The sequence below is a fragment of the Rattus rattus genome, chromosome 5, assembly GCF_011064425.1.
Source record: "Rattus rattus isolate New Zealand chromosome 5, Rrattus_CSIRO_v1, whole genome shotgun sequence".
Classification (NCBI taxonomy): domain Eukaryota; kingdom Metazoa; phylum Chordata; class Mammalia; order Rodentia; family Muridae; genus Rattus; species Rattus rattus.
The window spans coordinates 1,800,245-1,825,152 of record NC_046158.1 but is presented as its reverse complement, the minus strand read 5'-3'; the positions used below and the strand labels follow the sequence as shown (position 1 = coordinate 1,825,152).

Below are 24,908 nucleotides of genomic sequence, written 5' to 3'. Positions count from 1 at the left end.
GAGAGTGAGGACAAAGATCTGGTTTCCACATTTGAAACTGGAACCTGCCAGCCCCCAGGCACTCACCAAACCCAGATGAGGTCACGACGCTGTGCCACATCGATGGGAGGGACAGAACGTTACAGGGGCTGCTAAGATCGCTGGTTCTTCTCAGCTGGGTCAGAGGCCCGACAGCTTCTACCATTACCAAGATATTCCAGGGGGTAACCATGTCTGGTGCCCATTGTGTAACCGAAACAGGATCATGGGAGTGAGCTGCAAGGGATCACTTCATGGGCAGACACAGTGACTGTGGAAGAAGCCAGAGGGCAGGCTGCCCTCTCTTGGGAGTCTTGGGGGTCATCAGTCACCAACAATCGCTACTTGACTCAGATAACAATTTTCCCAATATCTGGTTGATGGGAAGGCACCAGGGCAGCCTCTAAGCCCTGCAGAGCCTTTGGCCAGCTTTCCTCCCTCAGGACCTGTCAGGATCTGCCCTGGGGAGACAGGACAGACCTGCAGGCTGGGGCTGAATGCTGCTCCTGGAGCCATGACATCAGTGCAGGGGCTGGCGGTTCTGTAACAGACGAGCATCAGGCCGCTGCCAACAACAGCTGCAGCTAAATAGATGCTAAGGGAAATTTCATTCTTGCCCCAAGTCAATATGAGGCGCCTTATTCAATTAACATGGCCACTAAGCCTCAGACAGCCCTGTACAAAAGCCCTTCAGTTACACATGACATTTTATTACGTGACAGTAGTTGCCAGCACAATTTATTTCCTTTCATTCTGCCTTTCCTTGCTAATTTAAATCTGTATTTTCTGGTGTTGATTCCAGGTCTATGTGAATGTTTTAAATGCAACCGTCAATCTTTTGGACCCTGTAGTCACATGGAAGGGAGATGGCTCTGCTGGGTTACAGCAGACCCGGCTGTCTCTTCAAACTGTGGAGGACAGCAGCAACGGGGCTGTGGCTAGCCTGCAGTTGGGAGACGACTGTTGGTTTTGTGTTGTATCCCCTGTACATACACGTACGGGTCCCTTCATTCTGTTTTCCCAGGGCTGAAAGTCACCAGACGACAGCGTGTGCTTCAGAGACCTAGGGGTTCCTGAGACTTCGAGTGGGAGGCAAGGTCACGACACTTCCACAGTATTGAGTTACTCGAATTTCCTTAAATGGGATGTTAAAAAGCACAAGCTGAGCTATGTGTGGTAGCTTATACAGAAGGCTGAGGAAGGAGGATCACTATGAGTTGCAGGCCAATCTGGGTTATATAATCAATTCCAGGACAGTGTCATAAACAAAATAAGAAAACAAAATCCAAACTCTCTCCCCCTCCCTCCCTCCCTCCCTCCCTCCCTGTGTGTGTGGCGGGGGGGGCAGTTGGCTCAGTGGTTAAGAGTACAGTGTGCTCTTACAGAGGACCTGCGTGCTGTTCCCAGCATCCTTATCAGAAGGCTTATAACCATCTATAAGCTCCATCTGGCTCCAAGGGCCCACAGCACCCTCTCCGGAACTCTATAAGGCTCTGCACTCACGTGTACACACCACACACAGAAGGACTTACACACAGTATTACAAAAATAAAACAAACATTTGTAAACAGAAATAAATACTAGACCCAGAGAAAACAGACACCAACACATACTGCGCTCTGACACGGGGCATATTCAGAACGCTTGCAACTTAGAAGATAACTCTGCATTGAAGTGGCCGCGGCACTGGAACTGACTCTTCCCTAAGGAAAATACGAGGAACAAATTCACCGTGGAAAGACTTGGTGATGATGAGTTGGGAGGGGCATGCGGGCTTGCAGCGTAGTTGGACCCCCTCTACCTTTCAGAGTGAGAAGTGACGCCAGAGATGGGCACTGTCAATCCTTGGCAAGGGTGAGGAGAGTCAGCGCTGTTGGCGGCTCTGTCAGGGGCACAGCAGCTTCCCCACACCAGAGAGCAGCTTTCAGGTCAGTTTTTAAAGTTAGATACAGCCACTCACACAACCCAGCCACTCACACAACCCAGCCACTCACACAACCCAGCCACTCACACAACCCAGCCACTCACACAACCCAGCCACTCACACAACCCAGCCACTCACACAACCCAGCCACTCACACAACCCAGCCACTCACACAACCCAGCCACTCACACAACCCAGCCACTCACACAACCCAGCCACTCACACAACCCAGCCACTCACAGACTTCTACCCAAGAGAAGAAATGGGAGTGTGTTTCTACACCAGGATTCATTCACGAAAAGTACTGTTGGCTTTATTTGACAATACTAAGGACAGAACAGATGTACAATGCCAGGTGATGGTGGGTGACTTGTTATACTGTGTCATACTCAGCAATCAAAAAGGGACAGACTACTGACATGCAAGACGGATCAATCTTGGGGCACCTGGATTGAGTAAAACAGGGCAGAAAATAATACACACAATATGACCTCATTTCTAGAATACTCTAGAAAATGCAAACTAATCCACAAGGCTAGACCAGAGGTTGCCCAAGGAAGAAGGGATACTTTACAGAGACACACAGAAGGGGCATATTAATTTTGTTGAGTGTCCCACGTGTGCACACATGTCCACCCGCAAAACATATGAAGTGTGCACAGCTTACAATGTGCAGATCCCACTTCAACAAAGCAAGAGTAAGGATCTGATTAGCAAAGACAGGGGAGCTCATGGAATTCCAGAGCAGGCAGTGGGGGCATCTGGGTGGTGAGTGAGTCCTGGAATACATGGATGTGATTTTCTGACTTTTCCTATTAGAGTCAGTGCCTGAGGACGACAGAGACCCTGAGGTTTAGAAGATAAAAAGTTGTGCCATAGAAACCACAAAGAAGGCACCGCTGTCCCTTTCTCTGGAATAAGTGCATTAAAACTGTAGCTGCCAGCCAGCTACTAAGGAGGCTGAGGCAGGAGGATTACTGGAGAAGTTCAGGGCTAACCTGGGCAACAAAGTGAGATACTGGGGCGAATGCTCTTGTTAAGTCCAAGCTTAGGAACGGGAAGCAGAGGGTAAATAGACTAGGGCTTATCCATTCTCTTTGGAACCATGAGGACAGCGAGCCATGTGGGAAATAGTGTGCTTTAGACAGGAGACATAGCGAGCTGGCGTTCTCACAGAATCTACCTGGAAAGGCAGTACAAAATCCCCAACCAGCTACCTGCTGGAAGCCAGGCACTGAGGTTGCCTGGCCTGCAGAAGTCCCTGGGGAGTCCCTCAGCTACTCAGCTAAGCGGGTGGCACGAAGTTTGCTGGAGGTTGGACTTGGGTGCCAACTCAGCACTGCCTATGAAGGCTCACGAAGACCTGAAGACCACACCGTAGGATCACCACAGAAAGTTACACAGACATAGAGCAGTGGCCACGAGGGTACAGGCTGGGAGAGAGCCGAGGAACTGGTGGAGGGGCTGTGTGTGGATTGGACCCTCAGCTGGCAGGAACTGGGGCTTTGGGAAGAAAAATGGGGGCAGCTTTGATGACCTTCTAACATTGCCAGGGGCAGAACAAGTAGAAGGGACAGATGAGCTGGATGCTGTTCTGTAACACAGCTGTTAGGCAGCTCCAACCGCATGTCACAGCCAGCCCTGAGGGACAGCCTACTCTGTGCACAGGGCCAGTGCCAACAAGCATGAAGGATGTCCAGCTCTGGGACATGACTGTGGTGTCATCGGTTATGCCACCCACCCCGCGCACCTCATGCTTTCATTGCTGATGCTTTGATGAAACATTGCTTCCCTTCTAATCAGAAAGCTGACAATGGCAAAGCCAGGGAGAGACTCCTGGAGATGGCACAGGGGACAGATCCCAGGTTAGCACTGGTGTGAAAGAGCTGTCTCCTCATCTACACCAAGTGTGAGGGATGTGATCTCCGGCAGTCCAGGGAGGAGAGTTGGGGACATCAGAAGGACCGTTCAAAAGCAATGGCAGCTGAGCTGAAGTGGTGGTGGTGGTGGGGTGGCAAATGGCTAAATGAAATTCCCTTTTATTCCTGCAGAACACCGCTGGGAAGAAGTCGGCTGCGATGCCCAGCCTCAGCGCCAGGTGTGAGGACGTGCTTAATGAACACCACTTAATGAAGAAAAAGGCTCTGAGAAAACACCTGGTGCGAGCGGGGTGTGGGAGTCGCGGGGAGCAGGCCTTCCCTGCACCTGCTGGCATTTTAATCAGCACCTTTTGGAGCGTCCCCACTACAAGCTGGTCAACGGTGTCAGAAAGAGGTCCCTGGCCAGTGACTGCGCTCGCTGACAGTCTGGGGACCCTTGCTTCTTAAGGACCATATGCTGAGGGGCTGGCTCACTCTGAGGGTAATTAAAGCATCGTTTTCCGCTGGAAGGACCCGGCCTGCATGCAGATCCCCTCAGACTCTCAGAATGGCGCCTGCTTCCAGGTCCTCCGAGCACCTACACGGGGACCTAGCTCTGAAGAGTTCCAGTAAAGCCAGGGGCTACTTGGAAACAGAAGGGCAGCATTTCAACAGCCACAGGTCTGGACTTGTTTTCTGTTGTGCTTCTGCTGCTGCTCTCGAAGGCCATTCCCAGATGTCTCTGCTGTCGTTTTTTTATAGTCTGATGTGACATTTTTCCACACCAGAGAAGGCGAGTGCTGTACACTTACCACAGAAGCCTTCTAACTGTGGTGGTGAGCAGGGTCCTCCAAGGAGAGACTAGTGTTGTTACAGGAGTGCACATGGGACGCTGTCACTAACAAGGAGCCATAGACTGTCCACGTGGTTATTCTTTTAGGTTTATTTTTTTACATTTGTGTGTGTGTGTGTGTGTGTGTGTGTGTGTGTGTGTGTGTGTGTGTGTGCACGCGCACTCGCACCATGGTGTGCATGCAGAGGTCAGAGGACAAAATGTGAGAGTCAGTTCTCTCCTAACATGGGTCCAGGGATAGAGCTTAAGCTGTCGAGCTTGGTGGCAAGCAGCCTTACCCACTGAGCCATCTCACCAGCCCTACCCAGCTGTCTTTAACGAGGCTCCTGCTATAAGCTAAGCACCCTGCTACTTGCTGAGATGGTTTAAGGAGCCAGAGTGAAGCATGCTCTCCCAGCGGGAGTCTACTGGCCACAAACTGAGACATACATAAATCTATCACAAAGCGAAAAGCTCTAAAACCCAAGGACTAGAGGAGTATAAGGTTTCAGGCTTTGGTTTTAAAATAATACGGGGTCAGGGACACCAGCCAACACCTGTTGACAGTCTCCTGCATGGCTTCACCTGGGAAGGGGAGAAAAGGCTCAAGCAACAATGGGTCACCTGGGTCAAAGTGACAACCCAAAAACTGCCACATGGCAAGACACAAGCAATGCTGGGTGCAGAGAGCTGGACGATGGGGTGGGCTCAGACAGAGGAGAGGGGCTTTCTGGGGAAGGGGAATGCCAGAGGCTTTGTCCCTGCAAGCTCCTGGGAGCAAGATGGTTTCCCCTATTCGAATGCCCTGCAACCATTTCTAAACAATCCCGTAGGGTACACAGCATTCTACAGATGGGGACTCAGTGGCTCAGAGGGGTTAAGGAACTTGCCCAAGGTCACACAGCTAAAGAAAATGGCAGGGCTGTCATTGAAACTATGCTCTTTCTACCACACCATGTTACTGCAAACTGCAAGGCACAAACACAAAATTGCTCACTTCTGTCCAAGCCACCCACTTGATCAGTACGACCCCAGCCTACCGACCTATACAACGAGATTCCCACACAGGTGATGTCCCAGTCCTCACCAGAGCACATTGTACTAGACAAGCCAAAAAAAACCACCCAAAACCAAAACCAAATCTGTCATAAGAAGTCTAAGAAAATCACAACTCCCTGAGTTCCCGCAGCGAAGCTTTAAAGTGTGCGCAGCTCGACAGCATATGGCAAATCAATTACTAGTTTAAATCTTAAAACAAAAACATGGCAAACGCAGCACAGAAATAATCAGGTACAATGGTTCAGCTCAGATTACAGCGGCCACTGGAGTTTTGAATACAATTAATCATCGTTCCAGGCAATGGGAAGCCATATTGACACTTATTCCTAATTTGAATATTTAATTAGGGTGAAGTTCTTCATCAAATTATCGCAGAACTGGGAGAAAGCCTGGAAGACTCACACAATTACCACCTTAACCCCTTCCCAGCTGCTCCCTGCCCGGGAACACTGGCTCTGCAGGGAGGAGGACGCCTGCTCTGTTCTGCCCTGATTCTGTTAGGAGGGTTATGCAGTGGGGGTGGGGGTGGGGGTGGGGGTGGGAGAGTTAAGACTGAGAGAAGGAAGTCAAAGAAAGGAGCCCAGCGTGTGAACCAGGCCTGCAGTGACTTGAGACGGAGATCCAGATGAGCCCTGGAGAAGAACTGCATGCTGGGTACTGACAGAGCACCAGCTACAACAGGTCTACCCACATCCCCCACCCAACTCCCACCAGAAGAGCCAGCACGGAGGTGCCTGTACCCCCTCTTAGAGAAACAGAGGCGCTGAGACTTTCCTCATGTGGTCAAGTCACCCAGTTACTCATCACCCAGCAGTTCCAACAATAGCTCCCTCCAGCCATTGGGCAGCTGATCAGCATGGTCTCTCAGTCCACTTCTGAGAGTTTGTGGTCCCTGCCTCTGTAAACCACGTCCATGTATATGGTACACAGACACGGTTGCTGTGTGCTGTGTGATCTGAGAGTTAACATTAGTAATGGAGATGGGAGGGAGAGAGTTTGCATCCGCCTTGGCCAGGCTACTGCGGAAGGCGGGCTTATGACAACTGCTGTCATCAGAACAGCCCGGCCTTATGGGTTTATTGTTATTCAGTAAATTCTGACATCGGGAGAAGTTACAAGCTGCTCGTCTGGGTTTCTAGCGTAGTGTGCTCACGGCACCCACCACATCTGGCTTTCATGCTGAACTCAGGTCTGTAGTGCAAGCACTTTATGGGCTGAGCTATGCGGTCAGCCCTCTTGAAAACACTTTGGTTGGCCTTTCATTGCATTCCACTCCAGAGATTATGCAACGGGAAGTAAGGATCCCACCTCCAAGCCACATCTTCTCACAACACTCACTCAGGCTTATGTCCTCTACTGGGCTCCACGACGCACTCGGGCACAGACGTCAGGGCCACCGTGGCAGATGTCTCCTAACAGATCCAAATGGGCTCACCACCCTCTTTTGGAGGTCCTCCTACCTCCTTCTACAAAGGCCGCTTCAGCAGGACGGATGGACAGACGGGACGGAAAGAGCCCAACACCACATTGTGCCTCTCACCGCAGCCTCCTCACCCGACCTCCTGCCTACCTCTGGTCACAGCAGGACACCCTGGATCTACCCAGCCTCTCTGAGTGAGCTCAGGGCGGGAGAAAACGACATCAGGAACTTTGAAACTTTCCTTTGTCTGTAACATTAATCCATATAAGAAAATCTCCTTTAATGAGGAGTGATGTAGTCACAAACTCTCCAGAGCCATAATTAGAGCAAACTAATTGAAGTTGTGTTTTGACACACTTTCCAAATTCACGGGTGCCGGATGACATATTCACAACACTGGTGCCGCACAGCCATGGCGACGGCGGAATCATTAGGCTAATAACGCTTATTTGCATTCTTCTCATGCCACCAGCTCTCCCTTAAATGCTGTTCCTACCACTGCTCCTTTACTGTGACTTTCCACGGGACGGTATTAACAGTAATTATTAGCGCTTTAGTGGAATTTTAATGTTAAGAATAACAACGCGATTAGCATACACTGAATGGCGATGCTGTCTCTTAACTGCCACCCATCTGCAGGTTTGGGGGAGCTCCCTCGGCCCCGCCCCCAGGGTGGCCAGATGCCACCTTTGCAGCATTTATGACAACTGCTCGGGGCCACACCCAGGGAGATCTGAAGTTTGGGTTCTTTATTTACTGTTTCAAACGCTTGATGAGGAAATCTTCTCTCCCCTTCTCTCTCTCATAAGAACAATAAAATGCAATAGTTAAATAGAAATTTTTTCCAAGCAGCTTTAAAAAAAGTCTCAATTTATAATCCTGTCTTTGGCAATAATACTAATGAGTTCCAGGAGGCCAGGCTGAGGCCAGGCTGAGGCCAGGCACTGTCGCCACTGCCACCCACCCTCGTGGTGATTAAAGGCAGGTAGGGGACAATTCACTTGTGGGTGGATCTATGCATGTGGAGGCACCGTTTGCCATCAGCAAGGCCAATTTTTGGGGAGCTTAACCTGGACAGACACATAGACACACACACATACGGAAGACTCGGCAGTTCTAAACAGTGGTTATTAATGACACGCTCTTTGAAAGTGACAAATTACTTCTGAAATCTAGCATCTAAGAGGTATGAAAAGTGAGCACGTTCCACAGAACATGACAGGAATGACAGCGAACACACTGGGCTCCCCTCTGGCTCTGGGTGGGAGGGGACAGGGTGCACCTGCTAGGGGATGGGTGATGTTCATATGGTGACTGAGGGTACATCCTGGGGGAGAGGGGAGCATGTCCTGGTGGCATGGTCATCTTCCGTGGAAAACCTGAGGTACTTGCTGTGTTGTGGGGGGACCAGGGGGCACTAGATTCCCAGATTCCTTAAGTATCCTGGGATTAGAAACAATGTTGGCCTCATTCACCATCCATGAACAGCATGGGTTCAAGTCCCACATACAATGGAGTGCAGGATGCTGCTATCAGTCCTCCACCGAGAAGAGTCAAGCAGGCAGAGAACACACTTGCCTGAGACTATCCCTGAAATCCTGGGAGTTTTCTTCTCCCCAGCTTACAAGGATTCTAACAATCTGCTGTATTTCAACTCACAATTACTTCCGAAAAACGGAAAAATAAAACGAGTAAGCTCTCAGAGTTGCTGCAGCACTCCAAGCCACTGTATTTATTCACTACCCTTAGGTTTTATTACACTTGAACCCTGCGATGCCAAAACACCTACCTCCCCTAGGAAAGATGAAGGAAAAGCCAAGCCTGGGCCCGGGGCGCCACCCTTCCTTCCAGATGATCAAGTCTAATCTTATAAACTGAAATATTTAAAGAGTCTCTAAACCTCGCTGACCCGACTTCTAAAACCAAGAACACATGGGCACTGCTGGCTTCTCATCTCCTTCCAGCTGACATGGCCGCCTCTCCAGAGCAGGGGGGCCAAGCCGCCTCATAATGAGCTGCATGCGTGAGAGCCCAGGGCAGGCGAGCAGCCAGGCAGTGTGTGGAGCCCAGACCCCTGACAGAGAACCCCAGGCAACACTTCCCTCCTCCAGCCCGCTCTGTCTTAAGAGCTGTAGAAAACATCTTGGTTAGCAGAATAAAGCCCTGGCAAAGGAGGAGGTGGGATGTGGGCCATGGGCTGGACAGCTGTGTTTGGTCCGGTGCCCGTTCATACCTGCTGGCATGGGAAACACAGGCGAAGAGCTAAAAACCCAGGGGGCTCCTTGCAGGCGAGCAGGGTGTGCTTGAGGCCCCTGGGCTCTCCTCTCCTGCTGCTTTCCCCTAAGCCTCACTCTTCTCAGGGTAAGTCATGAGCCCTCCAAGGTCAGAATTCATTCTTTAAGAAAAAGGGATGAGATCATTTACCCTGTACCTTGGTTGCAAAGGTGAAAGCTATGTGCGCACACACGTGCACGCGCATACGTGCATTTAAGTGTTTACAAATACAAATGCTCAAACCTTGCACTGAAATGATGAGGACGGCATTTATTCTAATAATCACTATTGATATCATTCAAGTAGACAGGAAACGCATGCTGCTCAAGGAGGATATTTGAATTGAGTTTTACCCAATCCATGGGCAAAAACCCAACCCAAATAAACTCAAAAGGTTTTCTAAAAGTTACTGAAGGCAAAGAATTTTATTAAATATCCAGATTAATAATTGAAACCCCATCTTGAAGCAGAGCAGTCTGTCACGGAGTGAGGTAAGACCCTGGGAGAGAGTGCCGGTGCAATGCTCATTTTTACTTTGTTTGGTGGCTGGATTTCCACTGGAGACCCGGGTGAAACACTCCATGGAGTCACCTGCCAGCACCCACTCTGATAAAAGGTAAATATCCTTCCTCCTCTAAATGGCCAGGCTGGCAAAACCAACCCCAAAGTGAGCTGATAAATCTGGTCTGACACACAAAACAATTTTCATAATCCCCAAACAGCCTTTCTCCAAAGCCAGGAGCGAATACACCGAGCAGAGGAACACCGCCGGAGAGAGGAGCCCCAGAAAGGACTTAGCACCCACAACCCAGCTTTCCAGGACACGTTCCATGCAGAAGCCACACAACTGTCACTGTGAGAAATAAGACACTCACCGTGTCACACAATCTACAGAGTTCTAGCAAATTTGCAAGCAGCAGACACCTTGTTAAAACCTGGTATGAGAGACTGACGGCCGCCGCGGCTCAGAGGTGGGAGTCATATTGACTAATAGTCAATTCTTCATTAAATAGAAGCCCTGACTTCCCAAGAAGCAGTATTAAAAATTAATATCTAAAAGTGTATTGCTCAGCCTAAAGTCATCATTCATATCTAACAATACCAAACTGCGTTCTAATGAAATTCTCCTTCAAAATTATCCTGACGCCAACAGTAAGCTGCCTTGGCTTCAGAGGTGGCCACGGGCTCTGTCCACCGGCGCCTGACTGGGCAGGTGGCTCCCACAGCATTCTCAGGACTCCAGAGTGCATCCTGCCTGCACGCTTGCCAAGGCAGGGTCCTGGAGCTGTGCTAAAGGAATGTGACACGGAGACCTTCAGGTATGGTCTGTACTGTCTTTGGTCAACAGCCACGGCTCAATGGCACCGCCTGGCTCCTGTAGTGTGAACTCAGGCTGCTGATGTCATGTCCAGTCAGGGAGCCTCTAGAGGCTAAGTCTAGGGTGGGGAGTCCCTGCCACCCACTTGCCCTCTAGCAGCTGGTTTGCAGCTTGGGATATCTGGGTACCAGAGGGCTGTCTCTCAATCAGGCAGAGGTTCAGCCCAACAAAAGCCCAATAAATTCAACAACCAGGGGCCATGTAAACACAGGCAGTGGGCACAGGGGGAGTTTGCAAGCTGAAGGGAACTTGGCTGGGACCTGGGCTGTGGGACACTAGGAGAGGAGCCCAACTTCCCAATCTCCTGTTTCTCCACTTGCAACGGGGCTGGCAGTAGCGTCTGCCCGTGGAGCTACTGCTAGGATATTGGTTTATTGCTCATAGGGTCCCTGAGACGGGGCTGAGCAGCCTGGCACTGCGGTGTGATGACGACTGGATATCTGGACAGACAGAACCGCAGGTGAAAGGAGGGTAGGTAAGTACATGCTGACTCCTAGCTCTATCCTAACTCATGCTATACAATCAATAGATACTTTCTGAAAATATTTCCCAAATGCTGGACCCCTGAAACTCAGAAGTCCTGACCAATCTGTGGCTACATTTCTTCCCAATCACTCTCTGTATCAGAGGAAATGGTGTAGTTGAAAGGTTTCAACACTCAGTGCCACTGTGCCCTCACAGTCATTGTTTCTGTAACCAGTCTTTCGGGGCTACCATGGCCAGGAGAGTGGCCAGGACCAGCAGAAGCAGCGGTGTCCAGCTTAACTCTTTTTTTTTTTTTTAAAGATTTATTTATTTATTACATATAAGTACACTGTAGCTGTCTTCAGACACCAGAAGAGGGCATCATTGCAGATAGTTGTGAGCCACCATGTGGTTGCTGGGAATTGAACTCTGGACCTCTGGAAGAGCAGTCAGTGCTCTTAACCACTGAGCCATCTCTCCAGCCCACAGTTTAACTCTTAAGGAGGGAAGAGGCTAATACAGGTGAGCATTCACTCTCACAGTGGATGCCACAATGGGTCATGGCAGCCTCGCCCCTGCCCCAGCTCTGGAGCTCAGGCCTGCCCTCTCCTCTAATAGCTGCCCGTCCTCTCTTGGGAGTGGTGTAAGGCATAGTTGTTTCAAACCTCACAGCAAAGGCCTGTGTACCTGGAGTAAGAAAGCTCTACACCTTAAAAAGCATCTCGTTAAACAAATTCAGGTGGGTTTCATGTGAAGGAAAGAAAATCAAACTGTTGGCGTGTTGAGCCCCAACCTCTCTCAACAGGATCAGGGCAGAGTGCCCACCCACCTCCGAAGCCTGTGGCTTGCTATGGAAGAACAACTCCGACCTTGGTACAGCCCACTCGCTATTAGCAGGGAGGAACAATTCTCCTTGGAACCAGCTCTCAGCCTTGACTCTTAATCTGACCAGGAGGCAGTGTTCATGTGACCCTTCAGGAAATGATGAGCCTTACACCAAACCACGGCATGTCACCCCAAGCCTGGGCCGTCGTCCTCTGTCCAAGTAGAATCTGCCAGGCGCCCTTATAGGCCTGCAGTACTAAACTACCATGATGAATAGCAAGCTCATGCCGCCACGGGAAGTGCAGGACAGCTGGCCTCAGTGGTGTAGGCCTCCTGATCCAGTCCTGCCTCAGCAGGTGAGGTGGGGGATACATCTGTGGTATAAAGATACCTCGTAATTGAGGACTGACAGGAGGCAGGAGGAGGGTTTGAGGCTGTACTGTGGACATGCGATTCCACTACTGACCAGGGGAATCAGCTGGATGAAGACCGACTTTGCTAGTCAACTAGAACATTTCATGAGTCAGCAGAGCTGGGCCCGAGTCCAGCAGGGAGGCAGGATCGGGCAGGCAGGATGGCATATAGCTCATGGGCTGTGACACGGTATATGACAGCAATGAGAGTAGGTGGTATGATTTTCTGTCTCCTGCAGAAAAGGCCATTAACCTTTTAGATGACAGCCCTGGGACTGGAATGATGGAACCGTTTTTGAGGTCAGCGGGATCTATGTTCTCAGAACCTGACACCGACATGCAAAAGTTGTGACTGAATTCTGGTGTCCCCGAGAGGAAGACAAAGTGAGTGTGACAGGTCTTCTGCCGCCAAAATGCCCCATTTCCCAGAGTATCTGTCACAAACTGATAATATCCATGTAAAAAGTTAAGTACGATGATGTCTGTCACTGAGCAACATACGTCGGAAACTGTGACTGGCAACTTTCTGGTAGCTGATACGTCACTGGGAGAGCCCCAGGCACCAGCAAGCTCGCCTGACACCTGGGAATACTCCCAGGAGGCTGCATCTGGATGGGAGGATGCTGTGCCCCAGGGCCGGACAACATGGGATGCACTCTGTCGGGCAGAGCACAGCCACTGTGTGCATGTGTTACAGTCTCTAGGAGCCCTCTGTCACCAAAATGAACTGTAGTAGTATGACTGGGGTCCATTCTCGGGCCACACAGTAACGGTTGCTTACCCATGCCAACACTGGTCTGAGACATGGTGCCAGCACCACTGGGCCTGGGCATTTGGCAAAGGCCTGTCTATACCGCCTCAGAGATATGCCACAGTGGCAGCTTTCCTCTGACTGGAGTCTCCATCACCACCACCAGCACTCGAGAGGGAGAGGCAGTGTCTGTGGAATCCGGAGCAGGCCCCGTTGGCCAATGCCCACTCTGAGCCCTCCCGACACACTGCTAACCAAGGTTACCCTGGCAAGGTGTTTGCTGAACCAGAATTTCTAAGAAAGGTGATGGATGCTTAGTTTTAATTTGTCAACTTGACATAGTCTAGAAGGGAGGACAGTCTCAGTGAAGAGCTGTCTAAATCAGAGTGGCCTGTGGGCATACTTATGGGGAGTTACCGTTAATTGATGTTAGAAGTCCCAGCCCCCAAGTGGGTGGTAGCTTCCCCTAGGCAGGAGATCTGAAGTGTATACAGGGGATACAGAGAGCTGAGCACAAGTTGCGGTGGCCACCATTCTGTTCCTGGCTACAGACCAACTCTGGACCAACTCGCCTCAGCTCCAGCTGCTACAACTTCCTGCTATGATGGGTGTGGCCTGGAAAGTGAGCTAAAATAAACCCTTTCTCCCCTGTGCTGTACGTGTCAGGTGTTTATCACAGCAACTGGGAACTACACAAGGTCAGGCAAGAGGTAGATGAGACATTTCTTGATTAAGGCCAGAGAAGAGGTCTGAGATCCTGGTTCTTTTCACTACTGGAACAACATACTGGGGTTGAACAATGCTATCGAGGAAAGGTTTGGCTCCCAGGGGCAAGGCTCTTACCGTCAGCCAGCTCAGCTGCTCTGGGGACCAGGGTGGGGTGGAGGGAAGCATGTGACTGAGTAAAGTTTCTCACCTCCAAAATGCGTGTGTGTGTGTGTGTGTGTGTGTGTGTGTGTGTGTGTGTGTGTGTGAGAGAGAGAGAGAGAGAGAGACAGAGAGAGAGACACAGAGAGAGAGAGAGAGAGAGAGAGAGAGAGAGACAGAGAGAGAGAGAGAGAGAGAGGGAGACAGAGAGAGACAGAGAGAGAGAGAGAGAGAGAGAGAGAGAGACAGAGAGACACACAGAGAGAGAGACAGAGAGAGAGAAACACAGAGACACAGAGAGAGAGACAGAGAGAGACAGACAGACAGAGACAGAGAGAGAAACAGAGACAGAGACAGAGAGAGACACAGAGAGAGAGACACAGAGAGAGAGACACAGAGAGAGAGAGAGAGAGAGAGAGAGAGAGAGATGAGGTAGATCCAGTGACTCCCCCCCTCCATTGAGCCCCACCTTTCCAGTGCCTAACACTTCTCAATCATCAGTGTGACTGTGAATCCATCAGTAAATTAGTTACTGATTAACTCAGCACCGTCATGATCTAGTTACACACACGCACTGACAGTCTCACTGCCAACACCCACTGGAGGCCATGCCTTCAACACATGGGCATCCGAGGGACGCTTTCCAGCCAGCCTTCAGCAGTAGCTCACGACCCCTCATCAGTTTCAAGCCACCGAATCTACTTTTGTGAAGTTTTATTCTTTTGTTTTTAAAAAGAAATGTACCCTGGGGAGGTGCACACCTTTAATCCTAGCACTTGGGAGGCAGGTGGATCTCTGGTCTACTCAACAAGTTAGTAGGTTCCAGAGCTATAGAGAGACCCAGTCTCAAAAAGAAAGGAAAGAAACCTTGACTCCCAAATCTGCAGCCTTGTAACCTCTTAGCCTTTCCCCTGCCCCTTCATTCACACGTGCTGTGCTTTCTCTCTGCTGGCTGGCCATTCAGATTCTGGAGCCAGCTGCCTCGCTGTACACGCAATTTGGAAGCTTTTACATGACTGAACCTGACCAGTGTGACAGGACACAGCCTGGCCATACACAGCAGGGTGCATGGTAACAAGCTCGTAATCAGTTTATCATCATCATCATAATCATCATCATCACACACACACACACACAGATATGCACAACACACATACAGAGACACACACAGACACACACTGACACACAACATACACAGAGACACACACATACAGAGATACACAGGCACCCACAACATAAACACACAGAGACATACACACAGACACACATACACGGAGACACACACAGAGACACACACTGTACTGGCTGGTTTTGTGTGTCAAGTTGACACAAGCTGGAGTTATCACAGAAAAAGAAGTCTCAGTTGTGGAAATGCCTCCATGAGACCCAGCTGTAAGGCATTTCTCAATTAGTGATCAAGGGGAAGAACCCAGTCCACTGTGGGTGGAACCATCCCTGGGCTGGTGGTCTTGGATTCTATAAGAGAGCAAACTGAGCAAGCCAGAGGAAGCAAGCCAGTAAGAAATATTCCTCCATGGCCTCTGCATCAGCTCCTCTTTCCTGACCTGCTTGAGTTCCAGTCCTGACTTCCTTTGGTGATGAACAGCAATGTGGAAGTGTGAGCTGAATAAACCCTTTCCTCCCCAACTTGCTTCTTGGTCATGATGTTTGTACAGGAATACGAACCCTGACTAAGACACTCGCACACAGAGACACACAGATACACAGACACACACAGAGAGACACTCAGACAGGCAGGCAGGCAGGCAGACAGACAGACAGACAGACAGACACACACACACACACACACACACACACACACACACACACACGCCCTCTCGCCAGCTCTCCCAGATCTGGCCCCTATACTGAAGACCACGTGAGCTTGAGGTCCTAGTTCACCCATTGCCTTCACCTCCTGGCTCCCGTGGGTGCCAGCTGTGGAGTCACAGCTATAGGATCTATCCTACTCTAGTACATCCACTCTCCTAGTGACCGTGACATCTGTGGAGTTGGTAAGCACAACTGACTCTTTATCAAGCTTCTGATTCCACTGCTCAGCAAGCTAAGGTAAGAGGGCACAGGGTGCTCTGTGTCACATGTGAGTCCCCATGTGTGAGAGGGCATGGGGTGCTCTGTTGTCACATGTGAGTCCTCATGTGTGAGAGGGCATGGGGTGCTCTGTTGGAAGACATTACTGGTACACGTGCTCCCAGGTGGCAGCCTGGAGCAGAACAGACTCCCCCCTCCCCCACTTCAAGGGCCACCCTCTTAGCTGAGGCCAGCTGGGGGTGGGGAGGTAGGGACATGAGTATCCCCTGAGCATACTTATGTGCAGGTCACCCCATCCTACTGGATAATGTGTGCAACAGTAGTGGGTGGGGCGTGGAATGCTCACTGCCTGGAGGGAGATGCAGGCTCAGGTCCTGAACTAAGTGCCTTACCCCAGGGACTTAAGCAGAGGTGTGTGGGTGAAACCAGGGCTCACCGGACAGAGGGTGAGTTCTGCCAGGCCATCTTATGTGGCTTTTGACATAAACTCAGTTGAACTCAATATCCAATTTGCTGGACATCACCAATGAGCATCCTGGCTACCCAGAGATCTCTGTGAAGGAAGGCTAGGAGAAGGGCACCAGATCAGCTTTTACCACGAGCGCCTCTGCAGCAGTGGGGAGGCTCAAGTGGGAACGGCCTGCTCAAGTGGGAACGGCCTGCTCCTGGGAGAGACGACAAAGGTGATGGCCTGTCACCTGTGAAAAGGTCAGCAAACACCCCTTTTGTGTAAAGTAAAGTTGGAAATGACAGCTCTCCAGAAAGCTTCTGGGAATGCTTGAATCCAAGTGCTGGCAGAGTACGTACGTGTCCTTTGCTTTTGAGACTGACCCCCAGGCTCCTGTCTGCCACCCATCATATCCCTCTTGCCTGGGGCTCCAACACAGCACACCGCCTGCCACCTCCTAGCTGGCCAGTAGAGGGCACCTCATCACCACTCTCCTGGCGACTGTGCTTTGGCGCTTAGATCAGGGGTCTCCACACAAAGACCAGGAGAGTGTTTCTGATGTTTACGGTTTACTGCTCCACAGGAAAATTACGAACTTGCTATATATGCGATGATGTCACTTATATAAAAGTACACAGGGGAAAGAGCTCGGAGGAAATGCAACAAAAGGTTCTGAGAACTTCCTCACTGGAAATGGGCTTTGTTTTCCCATTATTTTCTATATTCTGCCAATTCCCCACAAGCACGTACTGCTCTTGTGGTTGACAGTGCTCAGGGATGAGGACCTGGAGGGGCAGAACATGGGTCCTCTCTACTGGAAAAGCATGGGCTTTACACTTCACACGCGCTGGGACCGTGACAATGGGGGAATGTTCGGCCAGTGTGAGAGGGGCTCTCCACGTGACCGGAGCATGGGCAGCCCAGAGGGGTGCAAGGCTCAAGGGAGGCTCAGGCTCAGAATAAAACAGGAACGGGGTCATCTGACTTAACTCTGGGGCCCAGAGCTGGGAGACAGAAGGCAGAAGAAGCGTGGGGATAGGGGAACATGGTGGTGGGGTGTAGCCTCTGGGGGGAGCTGATTCTTCATGTTACCCTAACTCCATCACTCCCCTACAGAGTCTCTCACAGAGACCCAGCATCTCAAGGAAGAAAAAGAGTAAAAAACTCAACCCTTCCTGTCTTTGACTAAAATTCAAATAAATAACTAGAGATTCTTTTCTTTAAAAAAAGAAAATCAAAGGCTGAGTAGAAGAGTAAAATCCAAGTCAACCCACAAAAGATAAAAACACTGAACCCAGATGACTTAAGAGGCTCACACAGCACGCGCACTGCCAGTAAATCAACACCCAGCCACAGAGGCGAGCTGGGAGACACACAGCGGCATTTGCATACAGGAGGTGATCCTCCTGAAAGCCGGCTGACTTAACTCAGCCAAATTAGAATACATTTTATATTGACTATTTTGACGTTTGTTTTATTTGGCAAGTAAAACAGAACTGATCCAATTTCCTTGCAGCCATTGTAAACCATAAACTGCACCAAGGTCATAAAATATATAAAGCCTTATAAGCACTCTGCTGGGCTGTGCCACCCTCCAACCCCACCAGCTCTGAGTGTGGGCTGTGACAGTAGGTGACCTAGCTCTCCCTTGACAGGCAAGCTCAGGACAGCACTCTCCCTGTCTCCTGTGGGACAGTAGGAGTCTTGGACTTTTAAGTTTTTTAATCAATGTAACATAAGATAGATAGGAGAGCCTCAACTGAGAAAATGCCTCCACAGATTGGCCTGTGTGGGACGGCGCAGCTCCCTGCGATGGTGCTACCCCTGGGCAGGTGGTCCTGGATGCTCTAGGAAAGCAGGTTGGGCAAGCCATGGGAAAAGAACACTTCCCCGTGGCCTCTGCCTCAGTTTCTGCTGTCTTCCTTCAGTGACAGGCTGTGACTGGGATGTATAAGCCAAGTAACTCTCTTCCCCATGTTGCTTTTGGTCCATGTTTTTCTATAGCAATGGAAAACAAATTAGAATGGCTTTATTCCATGTGACAGGAATTAGCACCTGCTTAAGGTGCTGCCCATTTCTGGGCCCTTCCAGACCACATGTCTTGGAGGGATTGACCCTATTTATTCAAGGCAGTTGAGCCCCAAAGGCTTGGCTGCTTCTGTAGTTAATCCAAACTTGAGCTGGCCCTGAGCACCGAAGCCGAGTCTGAGCTGACCCCACCTCACGTCATTTCAGCCGAGGACCTGAAATGATGGTGGCAGAAGTTATGGTGACCCTTGAACAATGGCCTAGGACAGAGTCAAGATAGCATTACCAGTCAGTGAGGAAGGAAGATGTGCCCACCTGTGTGATGCCAGCCCCACACTCCTGAGCAGAGACAGACTCAACTGGTCACTGTCACCCAGAGCTGGTAAAGTTTAAGCTCTTGGTATGTGTGGCCTGCACAGGGTCCAAAAGACAGAGTCCTTGGCCTGGGATCACTGCAGTAGCCTCTACCCAGGGAGTGGGTGCTCAGTCTGGAGGGACAACTTGCAGAGGGCAGAGCAGCCTCTTGTGGGCAGCTGCTCCTTGGGGTGGAGGAGGGGCTGGCTTGGCACCTGTTCTGTCCTGGTAAAGAAAGACACTCACCTCTTCCTATGGAAAGCTCTTCAGTGCTGTCTCATGTCACCGCAACCCCAGCAAACCATCTACCACGGCTCCTCCTGTTTACTTTTGCATTCTCTCAGACTTGATTGATTCGTCTTTACTCTGTCCCTGTCCGTTTCCTGTGCCACCCTGTTTCTTATTCATGGGAGTCTTTCCTCAACTGCTACTCTGCAGAGTGCAGATGTGTTACTCCACCCGCACCGGCTGCAGGGACTCCCTGGAACTAATTATTATTCTAATGAATGCAATGTTCTGAAAACTCTCCTCTTTCTAAGGACTGCTTCTAGGGACGGTTGACCCCGCCTGCTGGGTGTCAGGTGAGTGGTGGCAGAGCAGAGAGGGAATTCTGCCCTTGGTCATGACCAGGGGCTGCCACACACCCCTGTGTGTCTATAAGCTCATCGGAGCGGCAAGCCAACTGTTGGTTTGTTTTATTTGGTTTGGTTTTTGAGACAGGGTCTCATTATGTTGGCCTGGACCTCGCTATGTGGACCAGGCTGGCAAGGAACTCATAGAGATCTGCCTGCCTCTGCCTCCTAAGTGCTGGGATTAAGGGTGAGAGCCACCATGCCAGTTTGACCAGCCAAGATTGAGCCGCACCTCCTGCTGTATTAGAAATCTGTAGCATATGCACAATTTAGAAAACAGAGTGGCCCTTACGTACGTGGAACTCATGGATTTCGGACCATGGCTTTTTAAGGCCCGGGTTTAGAATTCTGCACATTTTCAGCTATGTTTTGCACTATTTTAGCAGATGTCTAAGTGGGGGGTTTTCTAAGTTGTTGCATGACTCGGCAGGACCTAAGACCATGTGAGTGCATGGTAAGATCCCAACACAACCTCACCTGGGAAGGTTTGGGGCTGGGGTGGAAGCGGCTGATGACTGGGAGGGCGTGGTGGGTTGAGATGAGTCATGGTTTCTTGGCACTCTGCCCATGCGATACCAGATGCCCATGCTGTTCAGTTCCCTGCAGAAGAAAAGAAAAACCTCAATGTACTGCTAAGCTTGGAGCGCTGACCTGAGCAACTAAGCCAACTGTTACCACATTTATGAGCTGCTGCAAAGCCCAGGGAGGCCCCATCACTTCCCTTCATGCCCTGCGTGCTGCACCAGAGCCTAGCAGTGCAGCTGGGCCTCGAAGGCAGGTCGCCGTGATGTGACCATCTTTGCCCACTGAGCACGCTGGCCTGCCCGCTCTGGTTGCCCTGCTTTACTTGCTGGATGGAAGCACCCTATGCTTTACCATCTCACTGGTCTCAAGCCCTCTATGTAGTCAGGATGAGGCAGCCTGAGAGGGGTCTGTCAGACACATGCCTTATTTCTAAGCATGAGAAGGATTTTTCTTTAAATCCACACACTTCCAAATGTCAAGACTTGGCCCCTCGTAGCTAGGAATTACTAAACATGGCCTCGCGACCAGGTCAAACCATCAAACTGGAGGCCCACGGCCCACAAACCAGCACAACAGAGAGTAGATGCTTCATGTGATGTGACAGCCACTGTGGCTGTGCCCCACCCACACTGCACACATGATGTGACTGAGGTAAGCGCACCCTTGGCAATAAACAGGATGGCTTCTGCGGCACATAGGCCCTCTCTGCTGCCCCAGAACTGTGTCTCTGGGACTGGAAGCTGAGGTACAGCAACTCTTCCAAAAGTAAAAGACATCTATTCCGTGGGTCCTGAATGTGGGCTGGACGCTGTTTTAAACCTGACCTTGCCTTATCAGAAGAGCAAGACCTACAGCAGCACTAAGCCCTCCACTTCCACTGAGCCTCAGGCTGCCTGCTTCAGTGCAGGCTGCGTCCTTTCTAGCCTGAGCTGTCTGCTTCCCATGCGGCAAGCACAGACCTTCATCATGTGGTACCTCCATTAAGTGACTTTGGTTCTAAATCCTCAACTTGTTTCTCTTACTTAAAAATCACGCTTCCTCTAGGCGAGGATGCTAGTCCTGAGATGAAATAAAACCTGAACTTCAGCAATTAAAAATATTATCAAGAAAGAAAACTCTAGTTTTATATACAAATACTGATAAAATGGATTCTTCGGGATTGCTTAAAATAGTATTGTAATGAGAGATATAAACAGTAGATGCAGGTATGCTTTAAAAGTGTGGTGGCTGGGAGTCGGAAAGATGGCTCAGTGGTTAAGAGCGCTGACTGCTCTTCCAGAGGTCCTGAGTTCAATTCCCAGCAACCACATGGTGGCTCACAACCATCTGTAATGGGATCTGATGCCCTCTTCTGCTGTGTCTGAGGACAGCAAGAATACTCACATACATAACATAAATAAATGTTTAGAAAAAAAGTTCGGTGGTTGGCCACCCTGCACGTGTAAATGGAAGCCTTTGGGAACAGTGTGTGACTGTCCCACTAACTGCTTCCTAACCCTGTAGCCTGCTCGCACAGCTAGTTTAAATTGGGTTGCAAAGCACAGCAGGGTTTGTGGGTGTGGGAAGGGAACGTCTACAGTTTTCCATATGGAGGATGGAGCTGAGGTTGGTGCACCCTAAGTGTGAGCTCTACCGGCAAACCACTAATGCCCAAGTCCGTCTTGATAAGAATGTGAATCCTCAGCAGAAAGGGCCGAGTGGACCTGAGCTGTGAGTCCCCAGCCTCAACCCACTGAGTGTAGTATGCATCCAGCCCCACCCCAGCCTCGCCTTCCTGACCTTTTACCTCCCTGATCATTTTGGCATGGCCACCCCCCTTCTCTATTCTTCCTTGAGCTTCACTGAACTGGTCCTTGCTCCTAGCTCTGGCTGATCAATGAGGGAATGATCTTTCTGTGGCAGCAGTAACCAGGAAGCGGTGCTCCCAGGACACTGAATTCTAGAATTGTGATGGGAAGCTCAGGAAGGCAGACATCTTGTTTCTGGGCCCGCTTCTGAAGGGCGGCTGCAGAGGGACAGCAGCATCGTGCCTCCCTGGAGGGACAGGTATCGGATAGGGTTCCACCAGAGGACTGAGGGGCAGGAAGTGAACTGCTTTCATCCTTTGAGTTCCTGCTTCCACCAGTCTAAGCCTGGCTGCTGTGTCAGCCTACAAATGCTTCCTTTGGCATAAGCCACGCTGGGCAGGGCTTCCTGTCACTCAGTCTCATGGGGCCCAAAATGGAGTTCTGGGATCTGCCTGCACTTGGAGTTTATGCAGCAGCTTTGGTGCCAGGGCCTGACCACTGGCAAAGCTGAAGGTGACTAGGACTGATGGCCCCAGCAGTCGCCCTGGTGTGTCCACAGATGTCCTCTCTTCCCAGGATGCACCACACTTACTCCCTCTCCACCCACCAGGTCAGCCTTCTCTTCAGAACTGGTTCTCTTCACTTGGAGATCTTTGCTCAGTAACCCTGACTGGTATCTTAACTGGAATAGCTACCAGGTCACTCGTCACTGTCATAAACAACCTGTTTATCTTCGTGCTCACTGCTCATCTCTCCCTTCAGAAAGGCCTCTCTGTGAGGGTAGGGCCCCTCTCTCTCCCTCCCTTTCTACCCTTTACCCCACACCATCTGCCCAGCAGCACAAACAGGTTGGCTATAAAATGGCCCAGGTTGATAAGCACCATGGGGAGCTGAGGCCCATGGTGGCCTCAGGGCGGGATGCTGAGGGTCCTGAAAGGTGACCGCACAGGGAAGAGCAGACCCTAGGTGAGCAGCTACCGTGTAAGCTGACATAGGCGGAGGTCGGAGTCAGTGGTGAGCGCCAGCAGAGCCCAGCTGAGCCTTGCGAGCCACACCAACCTCTCAGTCTTGGTCCTGAGAGTGGCTCAGCCACTCAGGGGAGGAGACAGCAGGTGTGGACTCACTGTTGATTCTTACCCGATAAATGTGTACTGGGGAGGAGCCTGCTTGGTCCGGCCCATGATGCGGATGTCACAAATGGCGGCTTCGGTTGAATCCCGGGGAATGAACTTAATGCATAGCCTCTTCTTCCTGAAGACCACCTCCTCTAAGGGGAGGAGGACAAAAAGGTGTGAGACATGGAGATGCTCCTCCCCTCCCTTCAGGGCTGCAAACGGGAGGGTCACCTTGTCACCAGGCAGAGGGCCCCGCCCTCCTTGAAGCCCTCGAGGGCAGGTGATGACGGTGGAGTACACCAGTTACCCTCCCCTGCGCCCAGGGCCAGCTGTCCCTGCACAGCTTCCTCAGACCACAGCCAGACCCCCTCTCTTTTGCATTTTCTTTTTAATGTAGAAATCCTCAGGTGTACCCCATGGAATGAGACCTCTGGTCAGCACTCTGACTCCAGTCTCCACCCACCTTCACCTTTCCTGGATGTAGGGAACAAATCCCTAACCCTGTGTCATGTCACCCCACCAGGAGGCATGGCTGCCACATCTCTGTCACTTCTCCGACAACAAGGAACCTCCTGAACTCATCCGTGGTCTGAAACTCAAGTTTCTACATCAATGTGTAATGCCCTGCCCCACCCCTTTGTCTGACTGCCCGATGCCACGCCCTTTGTCTAGAGGCTGTGGGCTCTGAAGTGGACGGTCTCTGTGGTACCCTTTACTCTCTAAGCCCCTCTCTCTGCTCCCCTTGGTGGCAGAGAGGCGGGAGAAAAAGACAAAACAAAACACAAAGACAAAAAGCCCAGCCCAGGAGCATATCAGAGCCAGCCAGCTTCGGTCCAGCGCAGGCCTGGGTCTTGACCCTCCTGTCACTGCTCTGACTGTGGCCTTTCAGGGTGCTGGTAGCTGTGAGCCACACGACGGTTCTAGGTTTCAAACAGCAATCTCCTGATCATTCTGCACTGATGAGTTCAAGTTCTTCTGTCTAAAACATGAGTTTTCCTCACCGACTCTGACCCTCTGAGGTGGGCCACGGACAGGAAGGACAGCCAGTGTGTGGCTCTTTGAGGTCACTTGCTCAGTCTGGGCACAATGGTTGGTGCTCTAGCAACTAGTGACAGTGCCCATCAGCTCCATCTGGGGTTCTGAATTTTTCCCAACAGTCCATAAATCTTTTAGTTGGATTTGTGGGTTTTCTTTTAACCATTTTTGAAATTAAAATATAATTATTGTCATTTCCCCATTCTTTCCTCCCTATACCGTTCCCATAACAACCCCCCCACCCGCTCTCTCTTAACTTCATGGGCCCTAGCCTCTTCTTTAATCATTGCTACGTATATATTCCTAAATATATAGAGGCAACCTGTTCTGTCTGTAGAATGTTTCTTGTGTGTGCACAATTTCAGGGCCACTGGATAACCAATTGGAGGGGCTCTTCCCTGGAGAGACTATTTCTTCCACTCTCAACATTCCCTTGTCTGTGGTGGGTTTTGGTTGAGGCAGGGTCTCATTATGTAGCCTCAAACTTGTCATCCTCCTGTCTCAGCCCCACAAATACTGGAGATGCAGGCCTGTGCTACCTCCCCTGGCTCCAATCTGTTGGAGTCCTAGTTCTGCCACTGCTGGCACTGGCTGCTTAGAAGTCTCTTAAACCCTCTGGGTCTCAGCTTTGCCCTCTGTACAAGGGACCTGTCCAGTGGAAGCCCACTCCAGAGCAATTCAGGTAGATGTCATGGTTTCTCGGACAGTTCTGGGCACACAGTGAGTGCTCAGTAAAGAAAACCAGAACCACTGTCTTGTTGCAGGCAGGCAGGCAGGCAGAAGGGTGGTCCCGTGGGCCGTAGAGTCAGAGTACTGTTGGGTCCTTACTAGGTTTTAGGAAAAGGGG

General features: G+C 50.7%; 1 protein-coding gene across 2 annotated transcripts in view; it reads right to left on the bottom strand.

Moving 5' to 3' along the window:
• Mvb12b (multivesicular body subunit 12B) overlaps positions 1-24,908 on the bottom strand; it is a 159,481-nt gene that overhangs the window by 77,427 nt on the left and 57,146 nt on the right. For both annotated transcript variants that reach the window (XM_032902692.1, XM_032902691.1), the window contains exons 5-6: positions 23,049-23,178; positions 20,077-20,199 (exon numbers count right to left, since the gene is read on the bottom strand). In XM_032902692.1, coding sequence (XP_032758583.1) covers positions 20,077-20,199; positions 23,049-23,178 — 253 coding nt within the window. The remainder of the gene's footprint in view (positions 1-20,076; positions 20,200-23,048; positions 23,179-24,908) is intronic.